Here is an 18,053-nt window from a genome sequence, read left to right as displayed (position 1 = left end):
AAAAAAAATTGAGTGAAGCAAATACTCAAAAAAAAATCCTACGAAGTTCTTGCAAATTTCAATACTTTATTTAAAATCTGTTGTTGTGTTCCAATTTCTTAAGGATAATTTTATCATGTATATATATATGTGGCTTCTTATATTTTAAGTAAAATAATACAGTGTATAACTTTATATTTTAATTAATAATCCACTAGTATTCTTTATATTTTAATTAATAATCCACTAGTATGTCGCCACATCAGCACTAGATCTTGGCGGCGCGAAACTACGCGGCGTTTGCTAAGCATAAAAACGTAGCGCAGTTTATTTATTTAAAGCAAAACGATATCAGTTTTGTACTTTGCAGCTACCATCATCGTCGTCGGAGAGAAAGCCCCACCCCTTCCCGGAGATATCGTACATAAACAACTAAAGCAACCTTAACCTCGTCCACTGTAAAACCCCTAAAAGAAAAAAAATCCAGGGTCACGATTCCTTCTTACTTTTCCAGGTTCGATTTCGTCTTTTTACGATTCGATTTTAGGGTTTTGTTTCTTTAGTTCACGAATCCTGTTCCCTTTGCAATCGATTATGTTCAATTTCAGATTATTTGCATCGGTTGAAAACGCAATTATTTAGTAGGGTTTGTTGTGGTATTCGAGAAATTTCAGGAAACTTAGAGTTTTCTATTAATGGCTAGTTTTTTTTTCCCCCAATTTTTTTTTTTTTGAGATAAATCTTGAAAAGAATGTTCCTTTCTACGTAATTGTATTCCAATTTCCCAGCTTTACATGTTTTTGGAGATTTCTGGAGATTGAAATTCTGGCATCCAATGTAGTTAGATCGATTTTGTTTTTTTTCTCTTAAGATTATTCCACATCTAAGCTCAATTGAGTGGTTCTGAATGGTTTCATTGATGTTTTATAGGGATAGGTTGGTCATGGCAACTGCAACTATGGCAACCGCAGCTGGAGCAGCTGCTCTTCTATATTACACGTTGAATCGGAAATTAATAGCTGGTCCATCTGATGTTGACGATGAGAATTCTGAGACTCGTGCTTCTTTGAGGATTGACCGTGTTTCACATAGACTAATCCAAGCTCCAGCCACTTGGTTGGAGACAATTTCTACTCTTTCTGAGACTCTTCGTTTTACTTACTCTGAGACTCTCGGCAAGTGGCCTATTGGAGATCTTGCGTTTGGAATCAATTTTCTCCTCAAGAGGCAGGTAAAACATCTCTTTTTCTTTTTGACAGTGACAAGTTTTGACAGTTATCTCTTTATCTTTGTAATTGTGTGTCTGTAACCGCAGGGACTTCTACATGTTGATCGTGTTTTTGGTGGTAAAGATAGTATAGAGCTTAAAGGACCAGAAGTAGCCACTGAACTCAGATATCTTTTGCACTTGTTGACATTGTGTTGGCATTTCTCCAAGAAGGCATTTCCCTTGTTCTTAGAAGAGACTGGCTTTACAAAGGAAAACGTCCTTATTCACGAACCCAAAGCTGGGGTAAACTCTTTTAACAACTCTCAACTCCGAGGCACTTTTTGTTCGCCGTAGAAACTGAGAATTAGTTTGTGAATCATGTAGATATTGAAGCCAGCTTTTACGGTTCTTGTCGATCACAATACAAAATGTTTTCTATTGTTGATCCGTGGAACGCATAGCATCAAGGACACCTTGACGGCTGCAACAGGAGCAATTGTACCGTTCCATCATACTGTTGTAAACGAGAGGGGGGTCAGCAATTTGGTTTTAGGATATGCACATTGTGGTATGGTTGCTGCTGCCCGGTGTATAGCAAAACTTGCTACCCCTTGTCTTCTCAAGGGTCTTGAGCAGTATCCAGATTACAAAATCAAGGTACTTTATGTAGCCGCTTCTCTATTCTTGATTTCACCTGTTTTCTAAAACCTATTATGTGAGAAACTAAAGACTGTCTCGTGCCCCTTACATTGTAATTTTTCTGGATGTTGTTGGCAGATCGTAGGTCACTCTTTGGGCGGTGGAACAGCTGCACTTCTGACATATATATTGCGGGAGCAGAAAATGCTCTCTACAGCTACCTGTGTTACATTTGCCCCAGGTTTTTCATCCAAAATAGTTCAGTTATATCTGTTGATAACTTCTTAGATATTAAGACTGAGCTTTTTGTTCCTATGTTCTTCAGCTGCCTGTATGACTTGGGAATTAGCTGACTCTGGGAATGACTTTATTGTATCTGTCATAAACGGAGCCGATCTGGTGCCTACATTTTCTGCTGCAGCAGTAGATGACTTACGCGCTGAGGTTAGCTTCCTAGACCCTAAATTCTATGCTTCATTTATATACTTGGGAAAACGTTTGTTGTAATTTCTTGAGATAAACCATTTGTTCTCCCCTTTCCACCTCTTTAGGTAACAGCATCTGCTTGGCTAAATGATCTGAGAAATCAAATCGAACGGACTCGAATTCTCAGCACTGTTTATCGCTCAGCGACGGCTTTAGGATCACGGCTTCCATCTATGGCCACTGCCAAAGCAAAAGTTGCTGGTGCTGGTGCAATGTTACGCCCAGTTTCTAGTGGCACACAGGTAATAAACTACACCGAATATGCTCCTGGAATTTTACATAGAACTTAAGACTGGAGAAGTTTGAAAATAAAACAAAACTCTTGCAGGTTGTGATGAGAAGAGCTCAAAGCATGCTGACCCGTCCTGCACTAACCATATCTTCTTGGTCATGTATGGGACCCCGGCGCAGAGCCTCTGCTATTCAATCAAACTCGGAACATCAGTTAGATTCTTCTGAAGCAATGTCCCAAGATATACCCGAAACATCAGATCCTCTTCTTGTTACGGATGAAGAAATAACCGGGAAATGGAAATCAGAAGCTGAGAGTTCCAATTACAATGAAACATCTGCTCATCTCGGAGCTACTGATCTCGATGAGTGTGAGGATCCAGCTGAAATCGGAACACGCGAAGAGCGGATGACTGAAGCTGAGCTATGGCAACAACTGGAGCATGACCTTTACCACGATTCTTCAGAGCAACCTGAAGAAGAAACCGACGTGGCAAAAGAAATCAAAGAAGAAGAAGAAGCCGTCATTGCAGAGGCCGGTGTTGCCCCACCAGAGAGCCAGACAGCTGAGATGAAAGAATCCCGCAGATTCCTCCCAGCGGGTAAAATCATGCATATTGTCACAGTACGACCCGAGGCAGTAGAGACTAACGACGAAGAAGAAGAAGAAGAAGAAAACGGTTCTCCCCTCGAGAGGCCTCCTGAGACAACAGTGGAGACTGTGGAAGAGGGTAGAGTAGGAATATTTCTGACGCCAAGGTCATTGTATAGTAAGGTGAGATTGTCGCAGAGGATGATAAGCGATCATTTCATGCCTGTTTACAGACGACAGATCGAACGTCTAATACAAGAGCTAACAACAATTGAACATCCTTAAAAAAAAAAAAGCTTCTCTTCTTGTTTTTTTTCCCTTCCCTTTTTTTTTGGCGGTAAAAATTTGTATTTGCAGTTGTAAATACGGTACTACATACACTACTTGTCGACTACTATTATCTTTATGAAAGTTATAAATTTTTGTTTTTATACACAATTGTTAAAATGTCTCTTTCTAAGCCTAATCTTAAATCTTCTACTAGTCTCATTTGTCTCAGCTCGTTGTCGCTTTAAATTTTTTAATAATACGGATATAGAGACATGTATCATCGTGCTTACGAGGAATTAAAAATACTGATGATAGGAATGTTCTAAAGTTAAATGAAAAGAATGCCACACGTCTGTCGTTGTTGATATGATCCTGATCCCCGTGTCAAAATTAAACCTGATCACCAAATGATTTTGACAGGCGCAGATTCCTCACCATTGGGTTCGTTTACACCTTTTTCATTTGCCAACTTTCAAAATTCCAGGTTCAATTCGAAGGAAGAAGCTCTTCCATCTCTGATTCACACAACCTGATCCTCAATTGCGTTTCGCCTGATCAAAACTTGGGGATCCTCAATACCGTATCTTGTTTGTGGTTAGAAACCCTAGCCCCCTTTTTCTGATTCCGTTAGGTTTTTAGGGTTTATGATCATCGATGGTTGGTTGGTTGGTTGTTGATATAAAGGTTTTGGAAAAATGAGCGCGGTTAGTTTTCTTTACAGCTCGAGAAACCCCAGATTTCGAGGGGTTTTTAATGGGATTTGTGCTCTCGTCCTCTTCTGCTTCTTCTTTGATCGGAGCGAAATTCTCAGGAACCCTTTCTTAAAAAACGCATCTTTCATCAATGGCGGTATTGGTTCCGCTTCCGCCTCCGCCTCCGGAGGTAACAAATTCACCCAGTTTACGGTAATCCATAGGCATGTGATGCAAATTGAAACGAATGGTTCTGGTAATAGCAGCTTGAGTAGCAGCAATACTGTGTTATGCTCGGGTTTACACAAACACATGGGTTATGCTGATCAATGCGAGTTCTTAATAGCTAACCCAAGTTGTTCACCTGATGGCTTCTTTGATTACCTCAGCTTCTTTTACTGCTCCTGTAGAGATTTCAGGATCTTGGGTTACATGATGCTTGGTGTTTGGCTTGTTGCTTTGTTTTATCTTTTGGGTAATACTGCTGCGGATTACTTCTGTTGTTCCTTGGAGAAGCTTTCAAAGCTTTTGAGGCTTCCTCCAACTGTTGCTGGTGTTACTTTGCTTCCTCTTGGGAATGGAGCACCAGATGTATTTGCGAGTATTGCTGCTTTTGTTGGATCAGATAAAGGAGAAGTTGGTCTTAATAGTGTCTTGGGTGGTGCTGTGTTTGTTACTTCAGTTGTTGTTGGGATTGTTTCGCTTTGTGTTGCGGATAAGGAAGTGAAGCTCGATAAGAAATGCTTCATCAGAGACTTGAGTTTCTTTCTGTTCACGCTCGTGTCGTTGCTGGTGATTTTGATGGTTGGTAAAGTCACAGTAAGGATTGCTATTGCGTTTGTGTCTATATATGTGGTGTATGCTTTCCTTGTTGCAGCGAATGTGATTCTTAGAAAGCATGCTAAGAGGTTTAAGCTGGAGGCTATTACTCCTTTGCTACCTATGCAAGGTAGCGTGTTTTCCCCGAGTGTTGGAGAGGATATGCCAATGCATAACCCCTTGCTTGACACTGACACTGAGGATGGTCCACCTCGGCTACAGAGTGTTCCTCAGTGGATGTGGGCGTCAAATGTGGCCATCTATTCGAACCATTTCGCGAAAGTTAGTGTACAAGATGAAGACAGGGCACCTTGGGGATGGGTTGATGACAGTGCAGAAGTTGAGATCTCCTCGTGTACTAAATTCACTTCCTTGTTAGAAATCCCGCTGACGGTTCCAAGGAGGTTAACAATTCCATCGGTCGAGGAAGATACATGGTCAAAGACATATGCTGTGGCCAGCGTCTCATTAGCGCCTATCCTTTTGGCGTCTCTCTGGAGTAGCCAAGACGATGTGAGTCCCCAAGCATGTGGTGTGGCTTACTTTATCGGCATTGCTATAGGCTCTACTCTTGGATTTCTTGCATACAAAAACACAGAACCTGACCACCCACCTCGAAGATTCCTGATCCCTTGGGTTCTTGGTGGGTTCATCATGAGCATCGTATGGTTCTACATGATTGCAAACGAACTTGTAGCTCTTCTGGTAACATTTGGTGAGATCTACGGAATCAACCCGTCGATACTTGCGTTAACAGTACTTGCTTGGGGAAACTCAATGGGTGACTTAGTGTCGAATATCGCATTAACGATGAACGGTGGGGATGATGGTGTACAAATCGCTCTATCCGGATGCTATGCAGGTCCAATGTTCAACACACTCGTCGGATTAGGTATGTCGATGCTTCTCGGCGCATGGTCCAAGAGTCCTGACACATACATGCTACCAAAAGACAAAAGCCTATTCTACACACTTGGGTTTCTAGTAATGGGTTTGGTTTGGGCTATGGTGATGCTCCCGCGTAACAACATGCGACCTAACAAAACCTTAGGTATGGGACTCATTGCAATATATCTGATATTCGTTACTTTCAGACTGAGTTGCGCCATGGGATTCATACCATGGGCTGCTTAACAAAAAAAAGCTATATTTGTAACCTTGTTTAGTCTCTAACCCACAAAACTAATTAGAGGCTAATTGTATACCCAAAAAACTTGTCATGAGAGAGAGAGTTGATAATTTTGAATCTTCTAGTGTGTTGTTTGTTATTTGTTTGTCGTTTTGTCATACCTGCCCATTTTTATAACCGCAAAAAATAATCTTGTTTTAGCTCGTGTCAACATTAAAGATTAAACCAGTCATGTGACCCACGTCTCCTCCTTGATTTTATGTTATCTTTTTTGGGGAATATGAATATCATTTGGGACCAATAGCGACCAATAATTCATAAATTGCTGACGTGGAATATAATAAACGAGATACTACAAGATTCAGAAAGCTTCCTCAAAGAGATAATAAATACGTCACCAAAAGTAGTATCCCACACAACGAATCCATCGCCATTGCCATGGCTAAGCTTTCTCTCTCTTCCTCCTCCTTCTTCGTATTCTCTCTCTTCCTCTGTTTCTTCTTATCCACTGCTTCTTCTTCATCGGATTCCTTCGAATCCTATATCGTCCATGTGCAGAGCTCTCATAAGCCATCCCTCTTCTCCTCTCACAACCACTGGCACGTCTCGCTCCTCCGCTCTCTCCCTTTGTCTCCTCAACCAGCAACGCTCCTCTACTCTTACACACGCGCAGCTCATGGCTTCTCCGCTCGTCTCTCCCCTCTCCAAACCGCAGCTCTCCGTCGTCATCCTTCCGTCATCTCCATCATCCCAGATCAGGCGCGTGAGATCCACACCACTCACACGCCTGACTTCCTCGGTTTCTCCCAAAATACTGGTCTCTGGAGCAACTCCGATGACGGCGAAGACGTGATCATCGGAGTTTTAGATACTGGAATCTGGCCGGAGCATCCGAGTTTCTCGGATTCTGGTCTCGGTCCTGTTCCATCTACCTGGAAAGGCGAGTGCGAGACCGGACCTGATTTTCCCGCCTCGTCTTGTAACCGGAAACTAATCGGAGCTCGTGCGTATTACAGAGGATATTATGCAGGGCAAGTGAACGGAACGAAACTGCATGCGGCGAAGGATTCGAGATCGCCGCGCGATACAGAAGGTCATGGAACGCATACGGCATCTACGGCGGCTGGATCGGTGGTTGCTAACGCCAGTTTGTACCACTACGCGCAAGGAACGGCGCGTGGGATGGCGTCTAAGGCGAGAATCGCCGCTTACAAAATCTGTTGGAGCGTTGGCTGTTACGATTCCGATATCCTTGCCGGAATGGATCAGGCGGTTGCGGACGGTGTTCACGTGATCTCTCTCTCCGTCGGAAGTAGCGGTTACGCCCGGGAGTTTAGCAAGGACTCTATTGCGATCGGAGCATTTGGAGCGACGAGGCACGGCGTCGTCGTTTCTTGCTCCGCCGGTAACTCTGGTCCTGGTCCCGAAACTGCGACGAACATCGCTCCTTGGATGTTAACCGTCGGCGCGTCCACCGTCGACAGAGAATTCTCCGCAAACGTAGTTACCGGCGACGGGAAAGTCTTCACGGGAACATCACTTTACGCTGGCGAATCTCTGCCGGATTCTCCAATGTCTCTGCCGGAATCTCAAATTTCTCTGGTATATTCCGGCGACTGCGGAAGCAAATTGTGCACCACTGGGGAATTAAACTCATCATTGGTCCAAGGCAAAATCGTTCTCTGTGACAGAGGAGGCAGCGCCAGAGTTGAGAAAGGAAGAGCCGTCAAACTAGCCGGTGGTGCAGGTATGATTCTAGCGAACACAGCCTCAAGCGGCGAAGAACTCACCGCCGATTCGCATCTAGTTCCAGCGACAATGGTTGGAGCTAAAGCTGGAGATCAAATCCGTGACTACATCAAAACAACAGACTCTCCCACCGCAACAATCAACTTCCTCGGCACTTTGATCGGACCAACTCCGCCTTCTCCCAGAGTCGCTGCCTTCTCCAGCCGTGGACCAAACCACTTAACACCGGTTATACTTAAACCGGACGTGATTGCTCCTGGAGTTAACATTTTAGCCGGTTGGACCGGGTTGGTTGGTCCAACCGATTTAGATATCGATCCAAGACGGGTCCAATTCAATATCATCTCCGGTACATCGATGTCGTGCCCACACGTGAGTGGACTCGCCGCACTCCTCCGTAAAGCTCATCCCGATTGGTCACCTGCGGCGGTTAAATCCGCACTCGTAACAACGGCTTACGACGTCGAAAACTCCGGCGAACCACTGGAGGATCTCGCCACCGGTAAACCATCGAATTCATTCATCCACGGAGCTGGACACGTCGATCCGAATAAAGCTCTGAATCCTGGTTTGGTTTACGACATTGAAGTCAAAGAGTACGTGGCTTTCCTCTGCGCCGTTGGATACGAGTTCCCGGGGATTTTAGTATTCCTTCAAGATCCAAGTCTTTACGACGCGTGCGAAACAAGCAAGCTCAGAACCGCCGGAGATCTCAACTACCCATCTTTCGCCGTGGTTTTCGGATCGACGACCGGAGAGGTTGTGAAATACAAAAGGGTTGTTAAGAACGTGGGAAGCAACGTCGACGCGGTGTACGAAGTCGGAGTTAAATCTCCGGCTAATGTTGAGATTGATGTGTCTCCGAGCAAACTAGAGTTTAGCAAGGAGAAGAGCGAGTTGGAGTATGAAGTGACGTTTAAGAGCGTTGTGCTTGGTGGAGGAGTCGGATCGGTTCCGAGTCAAGAATTTGGATCGATCGAATGGACTGACGGTGATCACGTGGTTAAGAGTCCGGTGGCCGTCCAATGGGGTAAGGGATCATCAGCTCAGTCCTTTTGAGTTCTGATTGATGATGGCTCGTCTGGTTCTTCTATGGAGAAAAAGACATCTTTGTTGGGTTTGTTTTAATGGGCCGATCTGTATTACTTCATTATTGAGCCCTCACTGTTGGGTTAGATTAGACCCACTATGCATTGCGTGGGGTGAATGAGCTGAAAAATTCGATTGGCATTTGTAAACTTTTAGATTCTTAGTTTGATTTTCATGCATCCAAATGTTTCGTAATAAAACAATCGATTCTGATTCCAAAACAGAAAAAAGAATCGTTTTTTTATATGATTTTTTTTATTATAATAAAGATTACCAAAACCTTCAATCTTTGATTAATCCATATCACTAGCACTAGCATCTTATATTTCGAATGTGAGATTGCTGCTAACAGCCTAACACGGTTAAATAAATGATGGTATCTTTTTTCTAACCAAAAATCGACCGTCAGCTTGGATATATCGACTCGTAAAGCAGAGTTGGTGATGGGCTAAATAGTCTGACTAGTAGGCCTGAGAATTCAATTTCTGTACCCTATATTTTACGGGGTTTTTATTTTGTTTTGTTGTTGGCTTCAAAATTAATAATGGTGGTGGACCATATTACCTTTTTTTCTTAATGAGCCTTCAGATCTCAAGACCGGCTTCGCTTCTAACTTATTCTGAACTGTCTTTCACACTTACGATCCACAATTTACTTACCGTATTTGGATTATTTTACGAACTTGGTAGCAATTCGAACTATAACTATATTTTAATCCACCGTACACCGCGGGACAATATTCTTACAAAAAAAAAATTAAATTTTAAAAAATTGTATTTATTTGTTAATTTTGTTTCTTTTGTTTAGTGTTTAAGATTGTATAATTGTATTTTAATTATTAATTATAAAATTTGATCAGTTGTATACCGTATACACGTGACAATTATTTAGTTTTATTTATACTAATTTTACATTTGTACCGTATCGAATTTCTTATGGTTATAAAAATAGAAATTTTTACTGCTTTTTAGATTTAACCCGTGAAAGAATTATTCTTGTATTATTATATTTTTAAATTTTTAGTGTTTTTAAATTTAATCCGTAAGTTTAAAGTTATTTAGATTTAATCCGTGAAAGAATTATATCCATAAAAGTTATTACAGTATACCGCACATTACTTTATATTATAAATACTCCAATTTATTAGATTTAACCCGTAAAATAATTATTTATGCATTTTTTATCAGCATATTAATTAGAGTTTTAATTGTTCATATGAAACAATATAGTTCTTACTGAATATTAGAGTTTTTAAAAGAAGAAAATATTGTATAGATATTTTTGGCATATGTTATTAAGTGTAATAAATTTTTTAATATATAAATTGTTTTAGGATATTATAAAGCAAATTTGTAGAGACATTTTAGGAATCTAATTGATTCAGGTTGTATGTGCAATTTTTTAAGGATTAACTTTTTAAATAAGTATAACTTAAAGGATACCAAATGTACTTCAATTTATAGAAACACCACGAGATAATTATTTAGTTTTATTTATTATAATGTGAGAATTTTGAGGAATCAACTCCTAAGTATCTCAAATCAAGTAATGTAGATGACTAAATCTATATTTTACAATCAAAATATGTAAAGCAAAAGTTTCTATAGAAATTTTATACAAACAAAATCTCTACGATAGTTTTGGTGATTTTATGGGATTAAAACTTTAATGGGTAGAGCTGTTTTTGGAAAAATCGGAATGTATCCTACTATATTAATTGAGAAGTACAAATATAAAACTAACCTTAAAATGTGTAAAAAATTACATTCAATTGCCATTAGAAAAAAATAATTAAGTTTAATTAACTAATTTAAATAAATATAATTAATTAAAAATAAAAAACACTTACGGATCAAATATTAAAAAATTTAAAAAATAATTTTCTCTCTCTAATAAATTATGGACGAAATTACTAATTATTTTTTTGAAAAAAATATATAAACCAATCAGAATTTAAAAACTAAGAATTTATATCTAAGTATACAATACAATTATTTTTAATAACTAAATTCGAAGATTTTGTTAAGTTTTCAAATTATGATTCTCCTATCATCTTTATTTTATTTTATTTACAAATTGTTTGGAATTTTCATATAATACTTATAATTTAAAATGCATATTTTTCTGCATATGTTGTGATTTGATTTTTTTAAAACGAAGATATATTATTTATTGTATGAAATGTGTGTTTTAATTTCCACATTGACAGGTTGGTAAAACTAAATTTATATAAATAATAAATTAATAATTTTTATTTACTCACAATTATAATATTAAAATTACTATTTTATATTTCACATAATAATGATGCAAATATAACAACAAACAATATAAAACTGTAATAATACATCAAAAATAAAATACTATAATATTCTAAAATAATTAGTATTCAAATAGACTAATAGATTTACATAACAATTTTAAATAATATTATCTCAAACAAAATAATTTAAAAAAAACAATAATTTTAATTATTATATTATAATTTTTTAAAAAAATGTTGACCCGTGCTTTAAGCACGGGATATATCCTAGTATATATTGTTAAGATTTTATGACAATAAATCTAACAAATGTTAGTCAATTGTCAATTTAAGAAAGTTTAGTATTTGAGTTTCTCTGCAATATTATTTATGGAATTTTTTTAGGGGTTAATATTATAAATAAAAATTTAAATAAGCAAAACTTAAAGGACATAACACAAAATATACTTAAAAAATGTTAATATAGACTAGATTTAACCCGCGGTACACCGCATGCATATAGTTTTACTATTATTTATATTTTATATTCTATTTGTCTGTTAAATATTGGATGTTTTATAAATAGAGAAATAACCTAATTTTCCGGCCGCTTGTGCGACTAAATGTTTATATTAATCTTTTAACCTGTAATATATTATATGACCATTTTTTATTATATTTAGTTTGTCTTGTTTAATGTTTGAGATTCTATTTTGATTTTTAATTATTATAACAAAAAAATAAGGGATCTAAATACATAATAAGTCATTTATATGATGTGATTAAGTCACATTTTTCCTAATGAATTAATTATTTTACACAGTAAAACAAATTGATTATTTATATCAGATATTATAATATTTATAGTGTTAGCAAATAATAAAATGAGGATTTAACCCGTGTTAGCACATATTTAATAATATTTTATTAATTTCAACATGTCCTTTTTATAACCAAATTATATAGTATTTTATTTAAAAAAAAAAAATTTTACATATTCATAATATTTTAAATTTTATTAAATTTATTTATATATAATCAAAACTCACATGTTTGGAATATAAAATGGAAAATATATCATAGTTTATGTCTCTATATAATATATGTTGATTGCTGTTTTTTATTTTTGGTGGGAATGAAATGTAAAATATTTAGGAAACAAAATCTGAAATGATGTTATTTTTGGAAAGCTTTTAGGGATTAAATTTGTAAATAAGTTTTTAAATACATATAACTTCAAGGGTAAAACACAAATATACTTCAAAAATGTTAATATAGATTTAGGAAACAAAATCTATTATGATACTATTTTTGGAAAATTTTGAGGGATTAATGTTGTAAATAAAAATTTAAATAAGTAAAACTTAAAGGGCATAAGACAAAATGTACTTCAAAAATGTTAATATAGATAATCATGTGGCTTTCAACCCACATGATACTGAATCACTCTAGATTGACGTTAAACCTTACTTGGTTCACTTTATTATATAAGTTAACTAGGATTCTAATACAAATTTTTATTTTCTTGGTCTCTGTTTTATTTCATGTACAAACTCAATCTGTAAAATTAATTTATTTTGGCCAAATTGTGCATATAAGAGCAAAAATGTACTATTGCATTAGTCAATTTAAAGTCGTGAAAACATATTAAAGAAAAGAAATCGTAATCGTGTATATAAGAGCAAAAAAAGTAGTATAGTAGTCAACATCAAATCAGAAATAAAGAAAATGAATAAACACTAGCCGTCCATTAAGTAACGCGCACACAAAACTATTCACAAGTCAAGAAGGAAACATATCATTTTCTTGGTGAATGGTTTTCACTTTAGAAAATTGAACTAAAGTGGACTTTCTATGTAATATAGACAAATCGGGTCCCTTTGCGCAACGTAATTATATTGTGTCGTCTTCTAAAGCACAGCAAGACAAAGACATACATACATATGCTTACTATCGTAGACTTTGTAGTCTTAAAAGCTTATCTACTCACTGGTCTCCTTAATTATCTACTTACTAGTCTTCTTAAATAAGATAATAGAATCACCATTAGACTAATATTCACCATATTGATCAACGATCTCTATATGAAAGTTGAGTACTCGCATCATTTGACTAGCAAATGATAACAAAGCATCATTCTCGGTCTATTTCTCTATCTAATTTTGTTTCCCTATTCCAGCTTGTTTATCTTTGGCATTCACCGTAATTTACTAATATATTTACATGAATATTTCAATACACATAAAAAATGAATAAATGTGTGGCAATAGTGAAATGTCGTGGTATATAGGGCATTCCCCCTAAATAAATGGAATATATGTCGTATAACAACAAAAACTACATATGGGTTTATGATTTGGACATACGAGATATTAGTTTACGGAAATTGCGTAATATTTCAAATTATTACAAGTGATCACAAGTAACCTGACCACATAACAATATTTCACGACTCTTAATTAGAGCTCTCTCTCTATATATATATATATAAGTTTCTCAATCGAAGTACTCCATAAACCATATTTCACTTTCTTTCATATCTATAAGTTCTCTATCAAGATTTCAATGGATCCTCATTTAGTTATCGCTGCCGCCTCCAACGCATTCCGGTGGCCGTCAAGTCGCCGGAAGATCTATCTCCGTCGGCGTAAGCCACAAGTTGTTCGTCTCGGCGGTAAAAACAGTACGCCACGTGGTAGGTTCTCGCTTAAGAGGGTGGTGACGAGGATGAGATTCAAGTGGCTGAAACTGTACTACGTGAGGCTCGTGAAGAATATCAAAGCGTATTATAGCACTGTAGTGAAGGAGTTTGAGGACGCCGGAGCCACTACCATCCAGCAGCGCCAGCGCAGGACGGTGGAAACGGCTGCTTTTGCCGCTCCTGGTCTAGGCTTATCTTTCTGTCACATGTCCTGCCACGAACAACCTCGTTTGTTTCTTGTATAGCTAAATATTTTACCTTGAGTTTTTACCTTCATCAGTGTTTTGGAGTTTTTAGTCTAAACTTTTTAAAAATTTCTTGTTTAAAACTATTAGTAAAAAAAAATTATTTGAGCATAACAGTTCTGCAAGAATAATGTCAAAAACTATTGTATAAAACAGTTTGAACGAAACAGGATATTAAAATTAAATGGAACTCTGAAGTTTGAATAGTATGATCATGGGAGAAAATAAACTTGGTCTGAAAGATTCTTGTCGGCTAAAAGATATTGCTTTTCATATTTGTTTTCTTTGTCTTGACTTACATGATATACACTTATACAGCCATGCAGGTACTTGTGTGGTAAGAATGTTTTTTTAATTCACAGCTAACGTCAACGAAAATCTATTTGTAACTCAAAATTTATATGGAACTGATTCCAGTATATATATGCACACAATTTTAGATTTAAATTTTTGTTTAACGTGAAATTCTTTTTTGCTAAGCGAGTAAATATCATAGAAATCAAAGTGTTAGGTATTACAAGTTGGTTACCTAAGGTTTAACGTGAAATTTCACCTTTTCCTTTTTGCATCATCTCACCATTTTGTAAGTAAAATGACTACTTATTTTGTGTTCAAAATTACATTTTGTAAGTAAAATGACTACTTATTTTGTGTTCAAAATTAGATTACTTACCAGTCTTACGGCTTACCTAACTGATGACGATCGAGTAGTATGAGACTCGTGTGTCTGAAATCATCTTTTGTTGGTATGGACTACTGAGACATATATTAGTATTTGTTTTCAATCTATTCTCTTCTTCATCATTGGGTTCACTTATTTGATAAGTCATTGGGTTCACAAATTTTCTATATATCATTGGGTATATAAGCCCCAAAACAAATTTCATACTTTTTAGCCTAGCCCAGGTACTAAAATCGACTCAAATAGCCCTCAGAACAGGGTATTGGGCTAATGATGCTTGCACTTTGCATCACATATATATCCTTTACTCGAACTAAACCAGACTAAACCAAACCGGAATAATAATGGACAGTGTGAGGGAGGGAGGATGCGTGTGTGAGGAGGCTGATTGCGTGAAGGAGAGAAAAAGGCAACGCAACAATTCCACGTGGTTAAGTCATGGCTGACCTAATCCGTTTGTTGCCTTTGCTTCTTACGCAAATCAAATCGCATTCCATTACTCGTTGTTATTTAGGGACCACTCGTTCTTGTTCTTGTATTTATATGTTCTTAAACCGAAACTAACAAATTTGATTCCCAAAAATATCTGAATGCTGCATATAAAACCAATATGTCTTTCACATAGAACTGGTCCAAGGAAAAAGTTCTCGACAAAAGACACCTGGCTCCAGTTGCGTATAACCACGCCTGTGCAACACTGGGCAGAGGGTGTTTGGTTTCCTCAAGCAACCCAAAATATGCTTTTTTGACTTGGCTCGGCATGCTTAATAGACTCTCCACTGGAGACAGAATGTTGAAGTGGAACCAGTCTGTTGACTCCTCTTACTCGTTCTGCTCGGCACCCTTGGAAACTCGATCTCACATCTTTTTCCAATGCTCTTACTCGCATCAGATTTGGCATGCGCTCACCTCGGGTTTCCTTGGGGTTCACTCAACATCTGATTGGGAATCCATTAAGACCCTCTCCTCGAACTCAACCCTTGACAACAATCTCCGGCTGTTACTACGATGTTCTCTTCAGGTTGCCCTCCACTCCATTTGGCTTGAACGCAATAATCGTCGCCATGGTGAATCCCCTGTACCTGCCACTACCCTGCTTCAACGGATTGATCGAACCATCAGAAACAAGTTTCTGCTCCTTCAAGATTCGGGAAACCGTTCATCTAGGGAGGCTCTCACCCTATGGTCCACCACTAGAATTTAACTAATGTATACTTTTCAACAAAGCTTAAATCCAGCTTACATTTGATGTAAAGAAAAAACGGTTTTTTTGATGAATAAAATTTTACATTCATTCAAAAAAAAACCAATATGTCTTTCTAACCAACTAAAATTGAAATATGTACATTATATTCTTCTTCCGCCGTCGACATAAAATTCCACGTTACTTTGTAATTACGAAAAAAAATACCAAACGTAGACTAACTAAAGCACGTGCTATAGAATGTAACAGGCTTTGACAGTTGACACCCTCAACAACCGGAACACAAGATTCACGGCTGTAACTCGGTTTAAGCTTTTAAGAACTGCCTCAGCCTCAAACGGTAGCCCCGTTTGATGTTTGTGTAAACACTAAACAGACACGTGATCCCCACAAGTCATGGAGGTGATGCTGGGGAATGGACACGTGAGACGAGCGTGACAGCCATTTCTATTTTTTTTTATGGCCGCCAAATTAGACGCGTGTCATGTTCAGTTTTGCCGACTTGTCGCCACGTGGCGACTTTTCTTGCTTTGATTTTTTTTTTTTTTTTTTTCTTGCTAGCGAAACGCGTCGGTGTGTCCTTATCAACACACTTCCTCTTCTCCTAAAAGTTTAATTAATCTTCTAGAGTTTTGGGAATAAAAGAAGAAGAAAAAGAAAAAAAGATCCACATTAGTAGTACTATTGTTTATAAAAATTACTTATTCAGAGACCAAGTTATCGGAATCAATCAATGCATTGGAAAATGTCACTGTTACCCCTTAGCTTAATCTCATTATTAACCATCCACCTTTCTTTCATTTTGTTGTTTGACTGTTAGTTTTGATGGAGTATTAAAGACGATCTGTGTGTAATAAATAGAAGAGAATGCGTCTTCTGTTTGAAGGAATTGATTACACTATAGTTTTAGATTTGTGAGGATAAACTTACAAACTATAGAAACAACTGTATTTTTTTTTATCATCATTCATTATTAATATATAACCCTGCTACTATTTAAAATATTGTTTGATAAGAAAATGGGAATTGGTTAGAAGAGTTATTAACTCAGCCAGGATTGTGGGTTCGATCCATTTTATCCCTTACTGAAGCATAAAAAAAAGGGAACATCTAATAAAATTTCACGAAATAATGAAAATTTAAAATAAATAAAACGATAGAAATACAAATCTCATGGTGGACCCTTTCAATTTGCTGATTAATATGTTCATGTTTAAAGTAAAGTAACCAAATTCTATTTAGTGAAGTAAAGTAACCAAATTCTATTTAGTGAAAAAAGTAAAACAATTAAGTATATCATTAAATAATGAAGAAAGTTATTTTTCAACACTCGTCATTATTATATTAACACAGTTAGTTTATAAAATGGATCAAGTTGATGCTGATGATGATGCATATGGGATGACTCATCTGCCGCTGACACTATACTATATACTAACGTCTATCCTCATTTTCAACAAAACAAAGGAGCAGAAAAATAAAAATAAAAAAGATTCCAAGAAGATAAGAAGATACATATATATATATAAGTTTTATTAAAATAAAATAAATTTATAATAAAAAAATGGCGGGGTCATGTATTGGCGTGAAGCTAAAGAAAGCATATGAGCATAATATGTATGATTACCAATAATATCTCATTATAAAATAGGAACAAAAATAAATACCCCCGAATATAAATCCGAGTGGTGCAAAAAAAATGAATGTGAATATTTTCGAGGATAATGCCGTTTATGCAATTAGATTGATCAAAACATAGATATGTTATGATGAAACTTGTACTTTACTACTACTACTAATCTGTTAAAACTTAAAACAAAAAGAATCATCTTTAAAATGTCTTTTATCAGCACACAAAAGCCATTTTAGTGAACTATTCTTCTACTCTATAAAACTTATTGAGTAGTATTTTATAGCCAAATTGAAGTTGGGATATCGATGTCATCTGATTGGATTCCCATTAATCAAAAAATTTAGCGTGTCATCAATTTAATTAAAATTATTATCGCAAAAGTCTCTTTTAATCACAACGAATCAAGGGCTTAAAACTAATACTCCTTCTGTTTCACCAAGAGTGTCATTCTGACACATTTC

General features: G+C 36.8%; 4 protein-coding genes across 5 annotated transcripts; all 4 read left to right on the top strand.

Annotated features, from left to right (window-relative positions):
• Positions 1–316: 316 nt before the first annotated feature.
• LOC104745679 (uncharacterized) lies at positions 317–3,568 on the top strand. The gene is made up of 8 exons (XM_010466986.3): positions 317–493; positions 910–1,210; positions 1,295–1,492; positions 1,574–1,846; positions 1,967–2,069; positions 2,154–2,272; positions 2,380–2,556; positions 2,643–3,568. Exons 2-8 carry the CDS (start codon positions 923–925, stop codon positions 3,420–3,422), a joined length of 1,938 nt encoding a protein of 645 aa, XP_010465288.2. The 5' UTR covers positions 317–493; positions 910–922; the 3' UTR covers positions 3,423–3,568.
• Positions 3,569–3,737: 169 nt separating this feature from the next.
• LOC104745678 (cation/calcium exchanger 3) lies at positions 3,738–6,186 on the top strand. 2 transcript variants are annotated; one of them, XM_087489215.1, is made up of 2 exons: positions 3,738–4,001; positions 4,129–6,186. In XM_087489215.1, the coding sequence occupies exon 2, from the start codon at positions 4,331–4,333 to the stop codon at positions 6,050–6,052; it is 1,722 nt and encodes a 573-aa protein (XP_087345341.1). In that variant the 5' UTR covers positions 3,738–4,001; positions 4,129–4,330; the 3' UTR covers positions 6,053–6,186. The 2 variants fall into 2 exon arrangements, with proteins under 2 accessions (XP_087345341.1, XP_010465287.1); XM_010466985.2 differs by having other exon boundaries at positions 3,961–6,186.
• Positions 6,187–6,226: 40 nt separating this feature from the next.
• On the top strand, positions 6,227–9,230 carry LOC104745677 (subtilisin-like protease SBT1.4). The gene has a single exon (XM_010466984.3). It carries the CDS (start codon positions 6,486–6,488, stop codon positions 8,853–8,855), a length of 2,370 nt encoding a protein of 789 aa, XP_010465286.1. The 5' UTR covers positions 6,227–6,485; the 3' UTR covers positions 8,856–9,230.
• Positions 9,231–13,569: 4,339 nt separating this feature from the next.
• On the top strand, positions 13,570–14,187 carry LOC104745675 (uncharacterized). Its single transcript, XM_010466983.3, has one exon. It carries the CDS (start codon positions 13,693–13,695, stop codon positions 14,071–14,073), a length of 381 nt encoding a protein of 126 aa, XP_010465285.1. The 5' UTR covers positions 13,570–13,692; the 3' UTR covers positions 14,074–14,187.
• The last annotated feature ends 3,866 nt before the right edge of the window (positions 14,188–18,053 follow it).

This window comes from Camelina sativa, chromosome 15, assembly GCF_030686135.1.
Source record: "Camelina sativa cultivar CO46 ecotype springtype chromosome 15, ASM3068613v1".
NCBI classification, from domain to species: Eukaryota; Viridiplantae; Streptophyta; class Magnoliopsida; order Brassicales; family Brassicaceae; genus Camelina; species Camelina sativa.
This window is presented reverse-complemented; position numbering and strand designations above follow the sequence as displayed.